General features: G+C 39.2%; 1 protein-coding gene and 1 long non-coding RNA gene across 3 annotated transcripts in view; one reads left to right on the forward strand and one right to left on the reverse strand.

Annotated features, from left to right (window-relative positions):
- Nucleotides 1–12,207, reverse strand: part of LOC102153269 — a 53,225-nt gene extending 41,018 nt beyond the window's left edge. Inside the window, exon 1 of one of the 2 annotated variants that reach the window (XR_005367804.1) lies at nt 11,912–11,994. This is a non-coding gene — a long non-coding RNA (uncharacterized LOC102153269). Of the gene's footprint in view, nt 1–11,911; nt 11,995–12,105 lie in introns of those variants that run through there. The other variant, XR_005367803.1, reaches the window with a different exon arrangement.
- A 504-nt stretch (nt 12,208–12,711) lies between these two features.
- Nucleotides 12,712–25,276, forward strand: part of CD2AP (CD2 associated protein) — a 146,056-nt gene continuing 133,491 nt past the window's right edge. The window contains exon 1 of the mRNA XM_038554264.1: nt 12,712–12,852. Within this exon, the coding sequence (XP_038410192.1) occupies nt 12,849–12,852 (4 nt within the window). The 5' untranslated portion in view covers nt 12,712–12,848. The remainder of the gene's footprint in view (nt 12,853–25,276) is intronic.

Here is a 25,276-nt window from a genome sequence, read left to right on the forward strand (position 1 = left end):
GTGACTATCATAAATAAATAAAAAAATTAAAAAAAAAAAAGAAAAAGGAAATCAATTATCAGTTAGAATCTTTCATTAAGTACCCATAACTTCTAGGATAAGACCTCAGATCATTTCCATGATACATGGAGCCCTTTGTGTTTGAATCTGTTTTCCTGAGGCTGGCCCCCCAAAAGGCATCCCAGGATTTCAACTGTATACCTGCTTGTTGACCTGACTGAATACTCTACCTTCTTACCAGGCAACTTCTTACTGGTTGTCCTTACTAAGCAACTTCAATGTACTCCTAGAAGCTCCCTAATACTTCCTCTTTTGAGGGTATAGACTATTTTCTAGCTCTATATTTACGACAGAGCAGGTGCTTATGTATAATCAATAAATGTTTGTTGAGTTGAATGAATGGGTAATCATGACTGAAAATTCTTGACATAATATTTTGAGTTGACTAATATTTGAAAAATGCAAGTGTATTTCTCATTGGGACTACTTAAAATACCTGGCCCTTCAAAAGAGACTAGCTTTAACATTTTGAAAAAATAAGGCTTCTTGAAAGAGACCTTGTTTGAGAGCCTATGAGGCTCTATGACTAGACACCAGCTCTATGATGACACTACTACCTGAATGAAGTACAAATAACATTATTAAAAAGGTCATTTCGTTGGCAAAGTGGTAAGTCACTTGGATGGGCTCACCATACATTTAATTAAACTTCTTCTTAATGTGCAATAATGAAAAGTGCTTAAAATGGTCATATGTTTGAGCACATCTCCCAAATTGCTAGCAGAGTAGCACGATTTTGTTGCAAGCTGATGGGTCACCAGTTTGGCAGGGAGATTTTTCAGCTTCAATGACCTCACAATATAGGCATTGTGCCTGAGATTATTATTTCCTGCAATTGTTTTCTAAAGAATTATTTTTAAAATTCAGGTTATATATTGATGTAATTTGTGCTTAAGTGTATAGTAAACTAACCAAGCCCAAACAAGATAACTAACAATAAGAAAACTGGCCAGGATATCTAGTACTGTGGAACTAAGAAAAAAGAAACAAAATTAGTTACCTGTAAGATTTGAGCTAAAACAATGTTTTAAAAATAACGCAATCAAGTTAATATTTAATTTCCTTTCAGAATAAGCTTCCTGGTTAGAACAGTTTTTACCAGAAGGAAAGAAGGTATATAATTTTTTTAATGTAGATATCTTTTGATAAATGCCTAAGAAAAAATTAGGTAAAATGAGGGCAGTTAAGTGAATTATATTGGTCTGATGTTATATTTTCACAGAGATTATAATATTCTCTTTGATACCAGATCAGCATATTCAGTATTCAGCAGAAAAAAAGAAAGTGAATGATTGGAGTGATATTAGCCCATTTATTTGGGAATACAAAGAAGGGTCAGGATGAATAGAAAGACTCTAATTCATTATAAGGTAACAATGAAAATAAATGGAAAAAGATTGTTTTTAGCTGAAAGGTATTTGAGGTTAGATCTAAATACATAGTAAGTAAAAGATTATCTTTTCACCATATTTTCTATCCCCCAATTAAGAGTGATTGCTGAGGAAAGCAATGTTTTGAGCTGCATAGAGTGCCAGCTATATGAAAATGTCTAAAATATAGTGCCATATTTTGAAGGTCTCATTGGAGAAGTGAAATTCACCAAATGAAAAAGCCTCAATGGAGTAATTAATAACAAACATTTGTTTATGCCATTTTGTAAGTTTAAAAAATTAATTTATAAATTTCATTTTTCTTTGGGATTTCCTCTGGCTTTACTTTTGGAAGATGGCATTGACTCTAGGATAGTGATTACTTCTTAGCTTTACTTTAAGGTTCTCAACCTTTCTTATCTGTCCTATTCCCTGATCCTTCTAAATTATGATCCAATACCTCAACAATTACCTCAATGGGACGTTGTCCTCTGAATTTGCAAAGTTATTTGTTTATTCTGATTTTCAAACTTGTAAAGTACATAGTTTATTATGGAAATAAAACAGATCCTGTAATTTCTAGGACAGAATTGATTGTAAATGTTTTTATCTTGTTGACAGATCATGTGACCTGACTTCTGGTTAAGAAAATATGGTCACCTTATCTACCTGTGGCCTCCACTTCCTTATCAATCATTTAGCCACTGAAACCTTACCTGACTTTTAACTTCTGTGTTATATATATTCTGAATACATATAGTTATATCTATCATATATTCTGTTATATATATTTTGTTTATTTTTAAAAATATTACTTATTTATTTATTTATTTATTAGAAATACAGAGAGAGAGAGAGACAGAGAGAGAGAAGGAGACAGAGAGAAGCAGGCTCCATGCTGGGAGCCTGACGTGGGACTCGATCTTGGGTCTCCAGGATCACACCCTGGGCTGAAGGGGGTGCTAAACCGCTAAGCCACCAGGGCTGCCCAGTTCTCTTTATTTTTTAAAAAATATTATTTATTTATTTATTAGAGATACAGAAAGAGAGACAGAGACAGAGAGATGTTATATATATTTTGAAATTATACCTTTGAAGGTATTACTGGCAAATTCAGTGGTCTTTCCCCCCTCCTTCTGTTTGTTTTCCTTAACCTCTTTTTAGTTCTATTCATTAGTCTTTCTTTTTGAATGTCTGGCATTCTACAGACCTAGGAATTTTGTTCTCTTTCCATGTATTATATTTTTCTTTGTCTCCTTTCTTGTATTGTCTTTTGTCTCTCATCAGCCTCATTCTTTCATATTTTATTATTTTTTTAAAGATTTAATTTGAGTGAACGAGAGAACTCGCACATGTGTGTACAAGCAGGAGAGACAGAGGGAGAACCATATTCCCCAATGAGCAGGGAGTCCGATGTGGGCTCTATGGGCTCTATGGAGCTCTATGTGGGTTCAGGACCTGACCTGAGCCGAAGGCAGATGCTTAACTGACTGAGCCACTCAGACGCCTCTCATTCTTTCAAATTTTATTTTTATTTATTTATTCATTTTTAAAAGATTTTGTTTATTTATTCACGAGAGACACACAGAGAGAGAGGCAGAGACACAGGCAGAGGGAGAAGCAGGCTCCATGCAGGAGCCAATGTGGGACTTGATCCTGGGACTCCAGGATCACGCCCTAGGCCAAAAGCAGGTGCTAAACCGCTGAACCACCCAGGTATTCCCTTTCAAATTTTAAATTGTTTACTTTCTTGTGGGCTGCTGGAGACACACAGACTTCTTTAAACTCAGGAATAGTCTGTTTGCATATCTGCCTCCTCTCCTTACTGGTAAGACTCCTCCAGGCTGAAATTATTGCCTTTCTCCAAGCTTTAGTTCCATTCATACCATCTCCCCCAAGCTTGCCTTGCTTACGGTAATTTATTTTCCTTTAAATTCTCAGGCATTTTACCTTCACTACCTCATACTTTATTTATTTATTTATTTATTTTTATTTTTTATTTTTTTACTACCTCATACTTTAAACAAACAATGTGTCAATGTCTTACTTCCTAGCTGAAATGCAAATCTTTGAGTATAAGGGCTGTACATCAGCTTATGTTTGTTTGTTTGCTTGGTAGGGGACAACGAACATAATACTCAACAAATATATTTGTTGGAGGAAGGGATCAACATAGTGGAGTAGGAAGATCCTAAGCTCACCTCCTCCCACAAACACACCAAAATGTACAACTACATACAGAACAACTACCTCTGAGAATGAAGGCTAACAAAACAGATCTTATACAAGTGAGAATATAAGGAAAAAACCACAATGAGATGGGTAGAAGGGGTGGAAATAGAATCCGGTTAGGACCCAAGCCTGGATGCAGTGACCCACAAACGGGAGGGATATTGTAACCTTAGAGGCCCTGGGGAACAAGGGGTCCAAATCCCACATTGCACTCCACAGCTCAGAAAACCTGCCCTAGGAAGACAAACAGCCATAATGCCTAGCTTTGAAAACCAGCAGGCTTCTGTTGGCTTATACCGGGAGAGTCAGAGGGGCAACCAGGAAACTGAGACTTTGCTCTTAAAGGACCTACACACAATCTCACTCACTGAGTCCCAGTGCAAAGTCCCAGCTTGAAAGGCCTCTGGGTATCATGTGAAGAGCCACTGACTAATTTTAGGGCATGTGCTGGATAGGCAGGGATCTGTTAGAACATTCTTCAGAGATGGAAGCACTGGTAGGCACCATTTTCTTTTTACTTCCTTTCTACCTAACTGGCTCAGCACTAAGTGGGTACCATTTCTGATTCTGTCCATCTGTTATGCTAGCACCATTTTCCAGCCCCAGTATTCCCCTACAGACTTGCCTCATCCAATTTACTCAACCCAGATCAGCACTCCTCCCAAGTGGCTCCCCTATACCGAGTGTTGGCATTGGAGCCCCTCTCAAATAGTTCCACTTGCCCCACCACACCATGTGGGAGGCCTTGGCCAGCATCAGTGGTCCCTCCAAGTGCCCCCATGCCAGGGGCCCAGCCCTGTACACTAGAGTATCTGCAATAGTTATACCTGGACCTTGTATCCAGTTACACTGGAGGCCTGTCCTGCCCTCCAGCAAGTCCAGGGCTGTCACAGCTTACAGGCAGGCGTGCAAGGAACCAACCTTGCACAACAGTGCACCTGTGGCAATCACAGCCAGGTGTTAGAGCCAGATAGGCTCGGGGCTAGCTGCATTTAACAGCATGTGTGTAGCAGTGATGGCTGGGCCTAATATACAGCCATAGCAAGGGAAAGCCTCACACAACAACATGTCCATACCAGTCATGATCCAGTCATAATAGAAGGGTATATGCAGCCCATACAGGGCACATTTTTGGGACACTGGCTCAGACGACCAAGAGTATTTGTGCAACTGGGCCCCACAGGGGCACATTCTTTATAAAACCATTCCTTCAGACAGGGAAATGTATCTGATCTACCTAATGCATAGAAACAAATGCAGAGAGTTAGGCAAAATGAAGAGACAAAGAAATATGTCCCAAATGAAAGAACAAGACAAAAATTAAAAAAAACCCACAAAAAACAAAAACCGAAAACGAAACCCCAAATGGCAAGCAAAATGGAGATAAGCAATCTGCCAGATAAAGTTCAAAGTAATGGTCATAAAAATGCTCACTGAACTAGGGAGAGGAATAGTTGAACACAGTGAGAACTTCAATAAAGAGACTGAAAATATAAAAAAGAACCAGTCAGTGCTAAAGAATACAATAACTGAAATGAAAACACACCAGAGATTCAATAACAGATTAGATGATGCAGAAGAATGAGCAGCAATATAGAAGACAGGGCAGGGATCCCTGGGTGGCGCAGCGGTTTGGTGCCTGCCTTTGGCCCAGGGCGCGATCCTGGAGACCCGGGATCGAATCCCACGTCGGGCTCCCGGTGCATGGAGCCTGCTTCTCCCTCTGCCTGTGTCTCTGCCTCTCTCTCTTTCTCTCTCTGTGACTATCATAAATAAATAAAAAAAATAAATAAATAAAAAATAAAACAATGCTCATATTAAAAAAAAAAAAAAAAGAAGACAGGGCAGTGGAAATCATCCAATCAGAGCATCAAATATAAAAAGAATAAAGAATGAGGATAGTTTAATGGACCACTGAGTACTAACATTCATTATAGGAGTCCCAAGGAGAAAAAACAAAGAAAGGGAAAGCAAACCTATCTATAGAAATAATGACTGAAAAGTTCCCTAGCCTAGTAAAGGAAACAGACATCTAGGTGCAGGAAGCATGGAGAGTTCCCAATAGGACGAACCCAAAGTGAACCACACTAAGACACATTATAATCGAAGTGTCAACAGTTAAAAATTAAGAATCCTAAAAACAGCAAGAGAAAAACCACTAGTTATGGACAAGGGAACACCTGAAGATAACTAGCTGATTTTTTAGCAGAAACTTTACAAGCCAGAAGAGAGTGGCACAACAAGAATGCTGAAAAAGAAACAACTTACAACCAAAAATACTCTATCCAGCAAGGATATCACTCAGAATAGAAGGAGAGATAAGGAGTTTCCCAGGCAAGCAAAACCTAAAGGAGTTCAAACTGGTCTTACAAGAAATGTTAAAGGGACATTTCATTAAATGGTAAAGAAAAGGCCATTACTAGAAATTTCAAAATAATGAAAGAAAACATTGCACTGGTAAAGGTAAGCATACAGTAAAGGTAGTAGACCAACAACATATATGCTAGTGTGAAGGATAAAAGATAGAAGTAGTATATTATCTTGATCTACAAAAATTAGTCAAGGAATTCTCAAAATAATATGTAAAATATGTCAAAAACATAAAACACGGCAGAGAGTAAAAATGTAGTGCTTTTAGAACAGGTTTGGGACGCCTGGGTGGCTCAGAGGTTGAGCGTCGGCCTTTGGCTAAGGGCGTGATCCTAGTCCCAGATCGAGTCCCGCATCGGGCTCCCTGTGAGGAACCTGCTTCTCTCTCTGCCTGTCTCTCTCTCTCTCTCTGTGTCTCTCATGAATAAATAAATAAAATCTTTAAAAAAAATAAAATAAAACAGAGAAATTTATTAAAAAAAAAAAAGAACAGGTTTGAACTTAAGCCACCAACAACTTAAAAAGGACTGCTATACGCATAGTTTATTACATATGAACCTATGGTAACTACAAACCAAATACTTATAATAGAAGAGACAGGAACACAAATATATCACCAAGGAATGTCACCAACTTGCAGGGGAAGAGAGCAGTAATAGAGAAGAACAAAGAACTACAAAACAACCAAAAAACAACAAAATGACAATAAGTAGGTATTCATCAATAATTACTTTAAATGTAAATAGACTAAATGCTCCAATCAAAAGACATAGGGTGGCTAAATGGATACAAAAAACAAGACAAATATATATATTGCCTACAAGACACTCACTTCAGCACATACAAAGACTGAAAGTAAAGGAATGGAAAAAGATGAAAGCTGTGGTAGCAATTCTTATACTAAACAAAATAGACTTTAAACCAGAGACTGCAACCAGAGACAAAGAAGGGCATTAATAACGATCAAGAGATTATTCAACAAGAGGATATAACTCTTGTAAATATCTATGCACATAACATAGGGACACCTAAATACATAATGCAAATATTAACAGACATAGAGGGATAAAATTACAGCAATACAATAATAGCAGGGGATTATAAAACCCCACTTACTTCAAGGGATAGATTATCCAGATAGAAAAATCAACACAGAAATATTGCTTTATATAACACATTAGACCAGATGGATTTAATAGATACATGAAGAGCGTTCCTTCCTAAACCAGCAGAATACACATTCTTTTCAAGTGCATACAGAACATTCTCTGGGATAGAGCACATGTTAGGCCACAAGATAAGTCTTAATACACTTAAGAAGACTGAAAACTCATTACACATCTTTTCCTACCACAACTGTATAAAAGCAGAAATCAATTAGAAGAAAAGGGGAAAAAACACAAAGTCCTGGAGGCACCTGGGTGGCTCAGTTGGTTAAGCATCTAACCCTTGATTTCGGTTCAGGTCATAATCTAATGGGTCATTAGACAGACCCCATGACAGTCTCTGTGCTCAGTGAAGAGTCCGCTTGAGATTTTTCCCCTTTGTCCTTCCTTACCCCAATTCAAGCATGCATGCACGAGCACTCTCTCTCTCTTAAATAAATAAATAAATCAACACACACACACACACACACACACACACACACACACACACACAACAAATGGGTGCCTGGGTGGCTCAGGCAGTTAAGCTTCTGCCTTTGGTTCAGGTCATGATCCCAGAGTCCTGGGATCAAGCCCCAAGCTGGGCTCCCTGCTCAGCCGGTAGACTGCTTCTCCCTCTCCCCACTCGCCACCCCGCCCCCACCCCGCTTGTATGCTCTCTCTCTTTCTTTCTCTCAAATAAATAAATAAAATCTTTAAAAAAAAATCAACCAACAAAAAACAAAACAAAACAAAACAAAACAAAAAAACCAAACAAACAAAAAACCCAACCACAAACTCCTGAAGGCTAAAGAACAATGAGTCAATGAAGAAATCAAAGAGGGAAATAAAAAAGATACCTTGATACGAATGAAAATGGAACCACAACAACCAAAACTTATGATAACATAACAAAAGCAATTATAAGAGGCAAGTTCATAGTGATACAAGCCTAGCTCAAGAAACAATAAAATTCCCAAATGAACAATCTAACTTTATACCTAAAGAAACTAGAAAGAGAGGAACAAAACCCAAAGTTAGTAGTAGGAAGGAAATAATAAAGACTAGAGAAGAAATAAATGAAACAGATTAAAAAATATATAAAGAAATCAATGAAATTAAGAGCTAATTAAAAAAAAAAAGAATGTATCTTTAGTCAGACTCATTAAGAAAAGAGGGCCCAAATAAATAAAATCAGAAATGAAAGAGAAGTAGAACAGATACCAGAGAAATACAAAGGATCATAAGAGACTTCCACAAAAATTATATGTCAGTGAATGAAGCAACCTAGAAGAAATGGATAAATTCCGAGAAACACACAACCTTCCAAGACTGAATTACAGTGAAATAGAAAATCTGAACAGATTGGTTACTAGTAGTAAAATTGAATTAGGAATCAAAAAAATCCCAACAAACAAAAGTCTGAGCACAAAATTCACAGGTGAATTTTGCCCAACATTTAAAGAAGAGTTAATACCTATTCTCAAATTATTCAAAAAAAAAAAAAAAAAAAAAGAACAAGGAACAAACTTGTTCTATAGGTCTAGCTTCACCCTGACACCAAAACCATACAAAGATACCAGAAAAAAGCAACAAGCCAATATCTCTGATGAACATGGATGCAAGTATCAGCCACTAACAATCTGAAAACTAGGAAGGGACCACAAAAGACCCCGAATAACTAAAGTAATCTAGAGGAAGAAGACCAAGGCTAGCATTATCATACTCCCAGATTTCTAACTATACTACAAAACTCTAATAATCAAAACGCTATGTTACTCATACAAAAATACTTAGATCAATAAAACAGAACAGAGTCCAGGAATACATAGCCGATTAATCTGTGACTAAGGAGGGAAGAATATACAATGGGGAAAAGATAGTCTCTTCAATAAATGATATTGGGAAAACTGGAAAACTATATGCAAAGGAATGAAACCAGACCAATTTCTTATACCACATACAAAAATAACTCTAAATGGATTAAAGACCTAAATGTCAAGACTGGAAACCATAAAACTTCTAGAAGGACACGTATACAGCATGCATGCGTTGGACATCAGTCTTAGCAATATCTGTTTTGGATTTATCTCCTCTGGCAAGGGCAACAAAAGCAAAGATATGGGACTATACAAAGCTAAAAGAATTTTGCAAGCAAAGAAAATCATCAATATAGTAAAAAAGCAATTTATTATACCATTTGTATCACTTGATAATGGGTTAATATTCAAAATATAGAAATAACTCACACAACTCAATATTAACAGAAAACCACAATAGTCAAGAAATGGGCAGGGGATCTGAACAGATATTTTTGCAAAAAACATCAAATACAGATGGCCACCGGATATATGATAAGCTATGCAACATTACTAATCATTAGGGAAATGCAAATCAAAACCACAATGAGGCGCCACTTATACCTGTCAGAATGGCTAGTGTCAAAAAAAACCAAAAAAAAAAAAAGCAAGAAATAACAAGTGTTGAGGAGGATAGGGAGAAAAGGAAAACTTGTGCACTATTGGTGGAATGCAAAATGGTATAGTCACCATGGGAAATAGCATGAAGGTTCTGAGAAAATTAAAAATAGAACCACCATATGATCTAGCAATTCCACTTTTGGGTATTTATCTGAAGAAAACAAAAGCACTAATTCAAAAACATATTTTGCTTCTATGTACATTGTGGCATTATTTACAATATTTAAGATACACATACAACCTGTGTCTATCATACATGAAAGGATAAAGATGTGAGATACACACACACACACACACACACAGAGGAATATTATTCAGCCATAAAAAGAATAAAATCTTGCCATTTGTGACAACATGAATGGACGGAGAGGATAGTATTCTAAGTGAAATAAGTCAGAGAAAGGCAAATACTGTATGATTTCACTTACATGTGGAATTTGAAAAAAAACCCAAACAAAACAGACTCACAAGGAAGAATCTGGTGGTTGCCACAGAGGGAAGTGGGTGGCAGTATGGGCAAAGTAGAGGAAGGGAAACAAAAGGTACAAGCTTCCAGTTATAAAATAAATAAGACATGGGAATGCAATGTACAACATAGAGAATATAGTTAATAATATTGTAACAGCTTTGTAGGGTAAAAGATAGTAGCTTAATTTATTCTGGTGTTCATTTTGAGTAAGGGACAGGCAGGGATAGGTAGAGAGAGACAGGTAAGGGGCTACTGGCCAGGCTCACAGAAATCCTAGATGCGGAGAAATGTTATAGATTTTATGTATTTATCCGAGAGAGAGAGAGAGAGAGAGAGAGAGAGAGGCAGAGACACAGGCAGAGGGAGAAGCAGGCTCCATGCAGGGAGCCTGATGTGGGACTTGATCCTGGGACTCCGGGACCACACCCTGGGCCGAAGGCAGGCGTTAAACCGCTGAGCCACCCAGGGATCCCTAGATGAGATATTTTCATGAAAGTTATAAACAAAAACCAGAGCTAAGGGGATATAAGGAGACTATCTTGTCTGTTTTAAATGTTATAGAGGAGATATTTTTATGAAAGTTACAAATTGACCATTGAAACTTCCCACACTTGAAGAAGTCAACATGGTGCTCCCAGTGGTGAGGTTAAGCTCACCAGTTAGTTTCCTATAAAAGATCTACCATAAAAGCCCTCGTGGCAACCCATTCAGGACACTCCTCTCACCCTAGAGAGCTTTTTTCTTTCCTTTCAGTTCTCACTTTCACTTAATAAACTTTCACTTCACTTTTTTGAGTCCCAGAGATTCATTCTCTAACTCTGTGAGACAAGAACCCTGCAACACTGCAACAGCTTCATAATGTATATATGTTGAATCACCATCTTGTACACCTCAAAGTCATATAATATTTGTTGACTGAAAAAGGGCACGTTTTGTAGTTCTAATGCAATACAGTCAACATGTACATCTCATTTAGGTGTGCATATTAAAATTATTTTTCTTTTGTCCTTTTCAGCCTCTGATTGTGATTGACAATCCTTGTTCGAAAGGTACCATATGCAACATTTTTGAAAGAAAAAAAATATTAAAAGATGGCAAAAGCAGGTCTGTAAGAGATCATGGGGATAAATATTTAAAAGGTTGTTACTGTGTGACACGGTTTTGCAGTGTAAAGATTTTTTTTTTTTTTTTTCGAGAGATTCAAGAAACTGAAGTTCAGCCAGGTTTAATTTACCCAAGGTGAACAAAAAAGTAAACGGCTGTGCTGTTTCAGAAACCCACGTCTGCTTGATTTCAAACAGCAAGGCAGTCCTAGCGCTGAGATTCGTTAATTCCTACAATTCATAGTTTTGAGAATTGAATGACATAATTTCTTTAAAAAAGCATTCGGCACAGTAGTTGGCAGTCAACAAATGTTGCTCTCACACATCTGTCTGGAGCTGGGTCTATTTAAACAGTAGGGTAAGAAAAGCTGGCTGAATTATACTTGTTTCCAACTCTTCTAAGAAATGCTCATGTTTGATTACAGTAATCCTATGTCCTTCCTCATACTGAGGCTAGAAAAAAAAAAATACCTGGCAGTGTTTCAAATCATGACTATTTCTCCCCCTGGTCAAGTAAAGGGATTTAGATGTTGTCAGCTGACAGAGGCTCAATGAACCAATAATTTATTTCTGTAAAATATAATTTTGTGTGTGTGTGTGTGTGTGCTTATGGTTTGGTGTCCCCCCCCCCCGCCCCCGCCCCCCGCAACGAGTGCCTGTGTGCTTGTGATTTGTTAAGAACCTGCAACGTAAACTTCGGGGGGTCCCAGGAACAGGCTGGCCTCTAAGGGTTGACAAGCAAGAGGTCTCGGGCTCCGTAGTCTCTTTGCCTCTTGCTCTCGCCGTCTGTTTTCTGTCGGGTCCCCCAGAACCCGCCACTCCGCCCGCAGCAAGCCCGCATCGCCCCCCGCAGAAAGTGGGGCAACACAGGCTCACCGTGCCTCGGAGCACACGCTCGGTATCCATCCGGGGCGGCAAACCGTACAAAACGGCCGTCCCAGCGCGCCGCACGTCCAGGTGCAGGGGCCGCCGCGGCGCTTCCGGATTCCTTCCTCTTCAGCCCCGCTGCACCTGGGCGCGGGCGGCGCGCCGCTCCCCGGCCCTGACGTCACCGCACCTGGCACCAGCTGGGGTGCGGGCCGAGGGCCGGGACGCGGAGGGGGCGGGGCAGGGAGAAGGGGGGTTCTCGCGAGACTTCCCGCCTCCCGGGGCCGGCTCCCGGCACCTTCCCGGCCTCCGTGGGGTCTCCCGCTCAGCTTTCGGCGTCGCGTTCCGGGACGGCGGTGGCGTCCGCGAGCGGCGGGAGGCGGGCTCCGGGGCTCCGGCGGTTAGGACTCGGCGGCCGGGGCGAGCCGGCAGGTCCCAGCCCTGCTGCGGGATCCACCGGGGCTGGGAAGGCAGCCGTCCGGGCGGGCGGCGGAGGGCGGCGGAGGGCCCGCCCGCCACCGCGACTTCGGCCGCCGCCGCCACCGCCGCCGCCTCCTGCCTCTCGCTCGCGGGCCGCGCTGACGGGACAGTCCGGGGGGCGCCGCGGGCGGATGGAGGCGCCTCTTCGCCCCGCCTGAGCTCAGGAGGAGCGAGCGCCGAGCGCGGGGCCCGCCTCCGCCGCCAGTGCGGCCGCGCGAGCAGCCGGAGGAGGAGCCGCGAGCGCCGGGCTTCTCCCCGCGGGAGCCCCCAGCATGGGTAAGACACTCGCGGGCGCTTCCCGCCGCCCCGCCGGGCCTCCGGGCCTCCGGGCCTCCGGGTCTCGGCCCCGGCCCGCCGCCCCTCCTCGCCCTGCCTTCCGCCCCCCTCTGCTCGCGGAGAACTTGGTCCGAGGGTTTGCGGGTGCCTTGTCCCGCGCGCCCCCCCCCCCCCCCCCCCCCCCGCCTCTTCCCGCCCTCGGGAAAGGTGAGGAAACGCGGCAGGGGCGCCCGGCCCGGCCCCGGCCCCTCGCCCCCCGCCCCCCGCCCGGCCAACCTCAGCCTGAACTTCCCAGCCTCTCCTGCCCTCCCCGATTCCGGTCGCATGGGGGAGGGTGATGGAAAAACTTAACAAAGTGGCTCTTTAAACTTCTTTATCTTCTGCTCGGCGTTGTGTAGATTGGCCTTTTTAAGAAGGTCTCCGTTTGTTGTTAGTAGGAGAGGTAATCTCCCCCCCCCCTCCTCCGCTGAGACTTGCAAGGGATGCCTCGAGGACGGGGAAGCCGGAGTACATACTGCGTTTTTACCTAGGCGAGCGTGTTGGCACCCGGACCTGAGATCCCTTCCCGAGTGCGGGGTTGGGGTTTGATAGGTTTTCAGGGTTGAACCCTTTGAGAAGCTGTTTCCTGTTTGGAGTCAGACTTCCTTGCTGGAGGAGACAAAACTACAGCTACAAGGCCTTATATGTATGGTACTTAACTATGTGCCTTTTTTTTTTTTTTTTTTTTTTTTTTTACTATGTGCTTTTTAAAGTTTAGTTTGGAGCTAGAGAAAGCAGAATGTGTTGCAGCCTGGTTGAAAGGGAGTGTTGTTGAGCGATGTAACAGTTCTCTTGATAAAAGATTTCGGTGTGGGCTGGGCACTGTCTCTCTCGCAATCCCTTAAATTAAAAGCAACCTAAAAGCAGTGTGCGTGCCAGTATAAAAGTGTGCCATTATAAAACATAGATTTGTGCTACCAGCGAGCATAAGCATGTTCTGTAAGAATGATCCCAGTTTTGAGTTTTTATAGACCAAATCAGGAAGACTCTACCAAAGGTTGTTTTTTTTTTTTTTTTTTTTTTTGGTAGTTGAGAATTGATACTCTTCATATCAAACACACTGTTAACCGAAATTAATAATTCATGCAACTAACAAATGATTTAGAAGCAGGACAAATACTGACGACTGCTGATGTGGCACCTTCTGCCCACACAATGTTTTGTGAGAAATGCTTTAAGCAGTGTTTACAGATCCTCGCTTAGCTCTTTTGTGTTTTGCCGCACTTTCTACTTTTATGTCTTTCAGGTAACCTTTGTAGACAAAGTGCTCTTAAACCCCCGGACAGTAAAAACCTTTTGCTGTTGGCACCTTTCAAATGAATTCCTTTTTAATTGGTTGAGTTTACTGAGTGTTTGAATTTTTTATTCCTGTAAGCATCAAATGATAAAACCACTTTAACTGATTTGGATGAAAAGCGTACTAAAATATGTGTCTTTTTTGTTTTAAATAGGATGTGGAATGTAATTCAACCTCTTGATGACCTAGGGTCATCATTTGTGACCATCAGTTGCTGAGATGCCTTGAGTAATGTGTTGGATTGTATGTTGGACTGTTGATCAGATTCCTTTGCATTTTGGAGTTATTTAAATATTTTCCTGCTTTCCTATTGGATGTTCTTGTCACTGTGATTAGTGTCCCCTTCACCCTCCCTTCTCTAATTTTTCTAGTGTGGGAATCCTATTCAGATTTGTAATTCTGAGCAAGGGGAAATAAGTATACCCTTACTTAGTGTGTGAGATATTATCTTGAGGAAAATTAGCATTAATACTTGGACATTGGAGTATCTGTTTTCATTGTTCAGAGTCCTTTTCTTAGTGACTTTTCTGCTGTGCTCTGGTTAGGCAAGTTGCCACATTATCTAGGTAAAGTGTGATGTTTGTATGCTTTCAACTTGCCTACCCTGAATGTATTTTGAAGGTTGATTATTCGAGGGCATTTGTAGTTAGTTTTTGAAAGGTATTTGTCAGACATTTACATATGAACATATACTTTAAATTTATCGGTATGTAATAATTCATGTTAAAGTTATCAAAATCATTTAAAAAGAGCTTTTTCTTTAAGTCTCATTTGCTTGGTTTTGTTATCAGCAGTCTTTATTATAATTTAAGATGGCAGGTTAAATATATGTTACTTTATCTGGTGTGTCACAAAATGAAAAAGTCTTTAATTTCTTCGTTTTGAAATAACTTGGATACCTATTAAGTGATGGCTCCTAATATGTGTACTATTTAAGTATAGCTAGAGGGTTAAGAGCACGGCTCCAGACTGGGACAGCTTAAGGTCAAATTCTGGCTCTTCTACCTATTGGCTGTTATGACTGAGCAAGTTACTTAACCTGTCTGTGCTTCAGTTTCTTACTCCGTAAATGGGGTAAAAATAACCTCAGGTTGTTAAGGGGATTGGATGGGCTAATACTGATAAAGTGCTTGGAACATGGCCGGTGCTGATTGCTGTATTTTCATTTTCGAATGATTTCCCCAATTCTTGCACCAACTTATAAAAACAGTTCTCAATTTTTGACATTTGTTAGAAGGGGTATATTGCATTTACAGGTGGGATAAGATGTTTTGTAGGAATGCAGAAATTAATTTTTCCCCAGAACTTTAGTTTTATTTAATGTGTTCTTAGAAAAATTGTGTAGGAAGGATTTTTTCCCTGTTTTGATTCTATTTTGAAAAAGTCCATTATTGATAATAAGTTTAGTAGTTTCAGAAAAAGTAAATGGGATGAATTCTAGGAGAGACTAGTTCGAGTTTTATGTTAAATTAAAGCACTGCTTTTAGTTTCTTCATTTGTTATATATAGAAGAAAACATATAGAAGTTTGAGGTATCTTGTGTGAAAGTTTAGGGAGAGTTTAGAGAGACACAAAGGCAAAACGTACTTTTCTTATTCTAGAAGTACAGATCTGGATTTTGGAGGGGAAAAAGACCTCACATGGCACAAAGTGTTGCTGTAGGTGAATTTTTAGGTTTGAAAATGTAAGTGGATTTTAAGGATTGAATTTCTGTTAATTTTAGATAAGGTTATGAACTTATTAGTTTAAATTGTTTTTTTAAATTCATATATGGCCAGTCAATGTGTTTGAATTCTGAGGCAGTTTTAATGGGCAGAAATGTGCAATTTGTGTAGAGATATATGCACATTATAATAGTGATTTATTTCCTTATTTTACTTTGTTGCAATATTTGGAGAAAAATCTTGATTTATGCAGATAACTAGTGGCAAATGGAAATTGCCTGCTAAGGGCTCACTGTTTAGTCTCAGGATTTACTTCAGATAAATGAATCCAGAGCATGAAATAGGAATATTAGAAATTTTTGTTTCAAAGTTGGATCACTGACAAAACTAATAATAAGTTATATTCTTTAATTAGTGAGTACTTGTGATCAGGTTTTTCTAAGTGTTTCTCACTTTGAATAGTTATAGTTCCATAAAATCTCGTTAAGGGTGGAAATTCACACTGATTATACTTTATATTTTTCTATGGAAACTAGCCTGACGTTTGCCATGTAATTCTCTGAATGAGAGTTTGCAGAGTAAAATGGTGTCACATTAACTTAATAAGATCTAAATTTTAAGGCATTTGAGGTAAAGACAAAGTTGTAAAACATGAAGTGCTTTTGGTTCATTCCATTTGCCAATCAAAAATACCTCCAAAATTTTATTTGTATGTAATCCAGATCTGTGATTTATTTTCCCCTCTCATCTGTCATGGAATATTCTCTGTGAAATGTATTTTAATCTCAAATCAATGTGATCTATCACATCAATAAAAGAAAGGATAATAACCATATTATCATTTCAATAGATGTAGAAAAAGCATTTGACAAAGTACAACATCCATTCATGATAAAACCCTCAACAAAGTAAGTTTAATAAAAGCCGTTTGTGAAAAACTATAACATTATCCTCAATGCGGAAAAACAGAGCTTTTCCCCTAAGGTCAGGAACAAGACAAGGAAGGATGTCTGTTCTCACCGCTTTGATTCACACAACAAGAAGAAATAAAAGGCATCCAAATTTGTAAGGAAGAAGTAAAACTTTCCCTATTTGCAGGTGACATGACAGTCTATATAGAAAATCTGAAAGACTGCACCAAAACACTGCTAGAACTGATAAATGAATTAAGTCTTAGGATGCAAAATCAATGTATGGAAATCTGTTGCGTTTATATATGCCAATAAGGAAGCAGCAGAAAGTGAAATGAAGAAAACAGTCCCGTTTACAACTGCACCAAAAATAAAGATACCTAGGAATGAACATAGCCAAAGAGGTGGAAGACCTGTATTCCAAACAGTATAAAACATTGATGAAAGAAACTGAAGATGACACAAAGAAATGGAAAGAAAGGCATTCCATGGTCATGGATTGGAAGAATAAACATTTTAAAATGTCTATACTACCTAGAGCAACCTACACATTTAACGCAATCCCTATCCAAATACCAATAGCATTTTTCATACGACTTAGGACAAGCTGTCCTAACATTTGTGTGGAACACAAAAGACCCTAAATAGCTAAAGCAATCTTAAAAAAGAATAGCAAAGCTCGAGCCATCACAATTCTGGACTTCAAGTTACATTACAAAACTGTAGTAATCAAAACAGTAAGGTCCTGGTACAAAAATAGACACCTAGGTAAGTTGAACAGAAAATCCAGAAATAAACCTACAGTTATAAACCTAAAATTAAGTGGTCAGTCTTTGACAAAGCAGAAAAGGATATTCCAATGGGAAAAGGACAGTGTCTTCAACAAATGGTGGTGGGAAAACTGGATGGCCACTTGCAAAACAATGAAACTGGACCACTTCCTTACACCATACACAAAAATAAATTCGAAATGGATTAGAGACCTAAATGAGAGACCTGAAACCATAAAAATTCTAGAAGAGAACATAGCCAGTAACTTCTTTGAAATCAGTCATAGCAACTTCTTTCTAGATAGATCTATCTCTCCCGAGGCAAGGAGAAACAAAAGCAAAAATGAACTACTGGAATTACATCAAATTAAAAGTTTCTGCACAGCAGGAGAAACAGTCAAAATTAAAAGGAAACCTGCAGAATGAGAGAAGATATTGGCAAATGATGTATTCAATAAAGGGTATAAATATCCAGCAATATAAAGAACTTTTATAAAACTCAACACCCAAACCCCACATAATCCAATTAACAAATGGGCAGACGACATGAATAGACATTTTTCCAAGAAGACATAGATTGGTCAGCAATGACATGAAAAGATGCTCAATATCACTTATCAGGCAAATACAAATCAAAACTATAATGAACTATCTCACCTCACATCTGTCAGAATGGTTAAAATCATCAACACAAGAAAAACAGGTATTGGTGAGGAGGATGTGGCGAAAAAGGAATATTCATGCACTGTTGGTGGGAATACAAACTGGTATAAGCACTCTGGAAAACAGTGTGGAGGTTTCTCAAAACATTAGAAATAGAACTACCTTATGTCCAGCATTTGCACTACTAGAAAGAATACAAAAGAATACAAAGAATACAAAAATACTAATTCAGAGGGTTACATGTACCCCTATGCTTGCTTGCTTGATTTGTTTATTTATTTATTTAGAGGGAGGTGTGGGGCAGGGGGAGAGAGAGAAAAATCCCAAGCAGGCTCCACGCTGAGTGTGGAGCCTGATGTGGGGCTCGTTCTCATGACCCGGAGATCATGAGCTGAAATCATGAGTCAGATGCTTAACTGACTGAGCCATCCAGGCATCCCATGCACCCCTATATTTATAGCAGAATTATTTACAATAGCCAAGATATAGAAACAGTCCACATGTCCAATGACTGGTGAATGGATAAAGAAGATGTATATATACGTGTATGTGCACACACACATTGGAATGTTAGTCAACCATAGAAAAGCGTGAAATCTTGCCATTTGCAATGACATGGATGGAGCTAGAGAATATAATGCTAAATGAAATAAGTCAGAGAAAAATACTATATAATTTCAGTCATGTGGAATTTAAGAAACAAATGAGCAAAGGGGAAAAAAAAAGATGAAGCAAGAAAGACTTCATCGTAGAGAGCAAATTGTTGGTTACCAGAGGGAAGGTGAGTGGGGGATGGGTGAAATATGTGATGAGGATTAAGGAGTACACTTGTGGTGAGTATTGGGTGTTGATTGGAAGTGTTGTATCACTATATTGTATACCTGAAACTAATATTGTACAGTATGTTTACTAACGAATTAAAAATCTAAAACGTTTTTTAAGTACAATAAATGCTTAATTTTCTAATGTATATGTAAAAAGTGATGTCATGGCAAGGGCTTGAAGATAGGCAAAGAGAAGTGTAATGATTCCTGATTTGGGTGAGAAGAGGACAAAGCGGCAGTTTTATTTTCTAGGTAAACTGGTGAAGCATTGTATTAAAGATCTGAAAGTGTTCGGTTTGTGTTCAAAAGAGAAGGACTAATAAAATCTAATATGTGATTAAAATTAGGTAAATTGGGTTATCATTATGATGGATCTGTGACTTGCTTAGTGGTAGAATTTGATATCCAGCTACTAGCTAGATGACCTCAAGCAGGATTTTGGTCTTTCTAGATGGAGAAGAGGCCAAAACACTGGTCTGGGGAATCTGCATAGAGGTCCATATATTCCTATATTTAGCCTATCAGCATGAGGAATATGTGTAGTAAAAGGCAGTTTATTGATAGATGGAGTGGGCCAACTTGGTGTGAGAGAAGAATGGTGGTAGCAGGCAGTAGGTAGAGGTCCAGACTGACACCTTGTGGGAAAAGGGAGGAAATGGGGTTTGGCAGTAGATATTGAAGACCTAACCATAAGGAAACAAACCAGATAGGGCTCAGATTTTTTTTTCTTTTTAAGATTTTATTTATTTATTTGTGAGAGACACAGAGAGAGAGAGGCAGAGACACAGGCAGAGGGAGAAGCAGGCTCCATGCAGGGAGCCCGACGCGATCTCAGTTCTCCAGGATCAGGCCCTGGACTGAAAGCGGCGCTAAACCGCTGAGCCACTGGGGCTGCCCTAGGGCTCAGATTTTTATGAGAGATGCAAGGTAGGTATTTGTTTCCAGGAACAAAAATGAACTTGGTTATTGGAATTGTTTAGGATGAGCCAAGCAGTAATACTAATGAGACGCCAAGCTCCAGAGCTATAGATCTTGTATATTTTCTGTCTTCAGAGAATATCAGTAGTCTGTATTAGTACCTGGATCTATAAGTGGCCCTGAAGAGATTCTCTGTTGAAAGGCTTGAGAGGATATTCTCTCTGGTCACAGTCTAGGATTCCTTCTGTTTATTTGGTCCCAGGGATTTGATGTGTCTGCTTTTTCTTTGCTGCTTTTTTTTTCCCACCTGAGTTCCTCCTCTTTCATACCCATTGGCAAAGCAGGTTCTGTTTCAGAAACAAGAACACAATCCTTAACAAGTGTTGAGTAATCATAGCCACCAATATAATGTTAAACAGGCAAGGAAGACAAAAAATTTCAAAGTATCACTAATTATTGGTTTCTTAGTTTCACTGAAGTGGAGTTAGGCAATTTGTTAGACTTGGGTTTTTGTTTTTTGTAGAGTGTACTGCCGTTTTCACTCCTCCCTTTTCTCTACATTTCTTTTAGGTTTGTGCTAGATGTTTAGGCTGGTTCACAGAATCATTTATTACCATTGTTAAGTAGATAAAATTCCTTCATAATCTTATTAGGGCTTCTCTGACCCAAGACTGCATTACAGTACCAGTTCAAGTACCAGTTCAAGAGTTGACTCTTTTTAAATTTAATTTTGTTTATTTATTCATTCATGAGAGGGGGTGGGGTGGAGCGGTGCAGAGACACAGGCAGAGGGAGAAGCAGGCTCCATGCAGGGAGCTGGACGGGGGACGCGGGATCGAGTCCCGGGTCTCCAGGATCATGCCCTGGGGCTGAAGGCAGCGCTAAACTGCTGAGCCACCCAGGCTGCCCATCAAGAGTTGACTCTTGAAAAACTCTGGGGTTAGGGATGCTGAAGACTGCCCCCCTCTCTGAAGTTGAAAATTCCAGTATAACTTTGATTCCCCCAAGACTTGGCTAATTGTCTGCTTTTGGCCAGAAGCCTTACCGATAAAACAGTCAATTAACACATCATATTTTGTATGTTGTGTGTATTATTTATTGTAGTCTTACAATAAAGTAAGAGAAAAGAAAATGTTATCAAGAAAGTAAAAATGGGCGTCTGGCTGCCTTAGTTGGTAAAGCATAGGGCTCTTGGCCTCGGGGTCCTGCGAGTTTGAATCCCATGTTGGGCCTGGAGCTTACTTAAAAAAAAAAGGAGGAGAAAATACATTTGCAGTATTACACTGTATTTATTGTAAAAAATCTATGTAAATGGACCCGAGCAGTTCAAACCTGTGTCCATGGGTCTAATGTACTTTCATTTTCAGTCAGAACCCTTGGTTTTAGCTCCAGGTGAGTTAGTCATTTTCCTTTTGGAGTCCCAAAAGTTTCCTCCTTTGGACTAAGTTTGATATTGTTTCTTTTTAAAATTTTTTTGGTTTTTGTTTTTGAAGGTCTCAGGTACCTGGATGTTCTACTCTCTTAGTGACCATTTTCATTCAACTGAAAATGTATTTACTAGTTTGCATTTAAAGGAGCTTTTTACTCTAAGAAGAAATTGCTTATAAAAAATTCATTGTTCTAAATTGATATGTAGCCTAAGATGTTGATCTGTTGCCAGATATGGCAATGTTATAGACTCTTTCTTTCCTAGAACCTATTTATACCATATCAGTCCTTTCCATTGCCTCTAAGAGACTTTCATTTTATAATTTTCAAATTCCATATCTGTTAATTAAACTTCCCATCATGATTCCATTCTTTTTCTCAACTGATTTACAAAACAGAGATGACTAGTACAGGATCCTAAATTCCAGTGTCTATTTTGGTGTCTGGTAGCTTGTTTTTTTGATGATTTGGTGTTCAGGTAATTTCAAGAGAGAGAGAGATTGTGTGGTACCTAATCAATGGGAGTTTCTAGTAGAAAAATGCTTTATAAGTGTGGTAAACAAATAGTTACCGCCAACATTAAGAGAAGGGTTCTGTTGCAAGGTCTTAGGGTCAAGGAAAGGAGCTTTATATGAAAGATAAGTCAAGTATATGCCTTAACGTGAGGAATGTCATTAATGCCATGCTAGGTGCTAGGAGTTTAGGACAAATATATGTTTCCATGCGGTAAGTAGTTTGTAACAGTGTTATGGGTTAGGCCTATTATTAGAATCACATGGATTAAAAAAAAATACCACAACCCCTGGAGATTTTGACATAAATGTTCTTTCTTTTCCTCCCTCCTGGGGTGATGAGTGTTGTAAATGTTTTGGGAAGGCTTGTAGGGCTATGATAGGAATAAAACTTAGCATGTGAATCATTAGAATCCAAACAGGAGAGGGAATGCACATTAAGAAGATGTATTCGTTGTCAGAAATGTTAAAATGTTATAGGAGAAGCATAAGAAGATCAGGATATAGATTTCTGTGTTGGAGGGCAAATGGAATTTGTTCATCTCTCATTAGTTTGACCAGTGACACAGTAAAGATGTGGCAGTAGCCAAGATATATATGTATTTTCCTATTCCTGGCACTGAGTCTTTAGAGTTAGATAAACCTTCATTTGAACTGGTATCTTTAAGATCCTTTAACCTGAAATATTAGAACTGTCTTAACATTGTTAGTATCTATCTGTGCCTTAGTACTGAGACTGGAAATTGACCTGATGTCTAGGTTGACTTTATATATTTTATTTTTTAAAAAAGATTTTACCCAGTGCAGGGCCAGATCCCAGGACCCCAGGACCCCAGGATCATGACCTGAGCTGAAGGCAGACGCGTAACCGCTGAGCCACCCAGGCGTCCCTCCTCTTAGCTTTTTGTCAACCTCACTGTCAGAATTGCTGCCAGAAGAGCTTGAAGAAACAAATTCCTTTGATTTAGGTATTGCTCTGCTTCCCCCTCCCCCCAAAGATTGTATTTATTTATTTTTTAAAAGATTTTATTTATTTATTCATGAGAGACACAGAGAGAGAGACGCAGAGACACAAGCAGATGGAGAAGCAGTCTCCCCACAAGGAGCCCAATGCGGGACTCGATCCAGCATCCCGGGATCATGCCCCCGGCCAAAGGCATATGCTCAACTGCTGAGCCACCCAGGTACCCCTAAAGATTGTATTTATTAATGAGAGACACAGAGAGAAGGGCAGAGACATAGCAGAGGGAGAAGCAGGCTCCCTGTGGGGAGCCTGATGCTGGACTTGGTCCCAGGACCCTGGGATCACGACCTGAGCCAAAGGTAGACGCTTAACCACTGAACCACCCGGGTGCCCAGCATTGCTCTGCTTTTGCAGCAGAACTGCCTTCTGCTCGTTCATCTGCAACATAGAAGTTAATATATTTGTAAAATTGGAGTCCATACATCGCAGTTTTGGCTGTAGTAATGTTTTTAGGAAACATTAAAGTTGATCTTTCAGGTGTATATACTCTTCTACATGCTTTTTATTCTTTATAGTAGAAACTATAAGTTATTTACAAATGTGTTCTCAATATCAACGGTTTTATATTAGAGTTTAATTAAAATTTAATTAAAATTCCTACTCTGCTGCAGCAGGTTACACTCTGGAGTATTTTGTCTTGCTGTTCTGCACTGTGTGTGGATAAAAAAGAGGAAGACTCCATTTTTACTTAATTAGACCATTGTTATCAAACATTTTATAAAGCAGTTAAAAATTTGCCTTATATGGTGAAAATAAATCTATTAAGAGTTCAGAATTTTCAGAATGAATATCAGTTGAAGATATAAAGGTGATATTTTAGATCCCAAGTAATCCCTTTCCCATAAACATTTCCTGGATTTCTTGTATTGTATTTTTAAAACCCAGTTGAACTTATAGTTAGAACCTCATAGTGTAAAGCCTAAATAAAAACTCCTCTGTTATTCTCTTCGTTTCCTATGTAATAAAGGACTTTTTTTGTCCTGAGCTCATTGATGCCAGAGATTGTATCACTTACTCTATTTGACTAAAGAAATTTAACACCCTTAATAACTAGCAGAAAATTGTGAGCCTGCTATATATCCACTGAATCTGTGATTCAGTAATACTTTAATTTGGAATAATTGGGGAGAGGGATCCAGCCAGTCTAATGAATAATGAAAAATTTAAGTATATTGAAATATGTCTACCCAAACTAGGCTAACAAAATGCTGGCTACGTGGTTTCAAGTTGGTATGAGGTCTTAACCTTTTTAGAAATAAACTCTTTATGGGTACCTGGCTGGCTCAGTCAGAGTTTGTGACTCTTGATCTCAGGGTTGTGAGTTCAAGCCCCATGCTGGGTATAGAAATTATTTAAAAGTAAAATCTTAAAAAAAAGAAAATTCTTTAATCCTTTCTGTGTGACTCATTGGGGCTCTTAAATCCTTTTAATAGAGAATAGTACTTTGGAATATTAAGTATCTTGTCAGGTGGATTGCTGATTGCTCACTATATGTTGCATTGATGTTACATTCTAGTAAATAAAAGTAAAATTATCTATTTCATGAATCAGATACATCTCTGTTATAAGTCTCCCATTTGTCCTATTAAAAAAGTTTAAGGCTGGGATCCCTGGGTGGCGCAGCGGTTTGGCGCCTGCCTTTGGCCCAGGGCGCAATCCTGGAGACCCAGGATCGAATCCCACATCGGGCTCCCAGTGCATGGAGCCTGCTTCTCCCTCTGCCTGTGTCTCTGCCTCTCTTTCTCTCTGTGACTATGATAAATAAATAAAAATTAAAAAAAAAAAAAAAGTTTAAGGCTAATGTTGCTTAAACATTTGTTTAAAATAACTTGAACAATGTTTATTAAACTGTAAGATTATACCATCTTAAATGGCTGTAGAGAAGCAAGTGTACTTATATTTTTTGAAGCATAAATACCTGATAAAGTCCATATATAATTAAAAGTTTCCTAATAGCTATGTTAAAAAGTTAAAAGGAATAGGTGAAATTAATTTTAATATTTTGGATGTGTTGGGTTAAGAAAATAATTATTTCAACGTATAGTCTAAGAAGTTATTAATGAGATAGTTTATATTTTTTTTGTCTTTGAAATCTGGTGTGTATTTTATATATATATATATTTAAAGATTTATTTATTAGAGCAAGTGAACATTCAGGCAGTTGGGATGAGGTTGGGGACAGAGGGAGAAGGAGAATCGGACTCCTTGCTGAGCAGGGAGCCTGACACAGGCTCAATCTCAGGTCTATAAGATCATGATCTGAGCTGAAGGTAGACACTCAACCAACTGAGCCACTTAGGCACCTCTGTATTTTACATTTATATAACATGTCAGTTTGGACTAGCCACAATTCAAGTGCTTAGTAGTCACATAT

The sequence above is a fragment of the Canis lupus genome, chromosome 12 (genome assembly GCF_011100685.1).
Source record: "Canis lupus familiaris isolate Mischka breed German Shepherd chromosome 12, alternate assembly UU_Cfam_GSD_1.0, whole genome shotgun sequence".
Taxonomy (NCBI): Eukaryota; Metazoa; Chordata; class Mammalia; order Carnivora; family Canidae; genus Canis; species Canis lupus.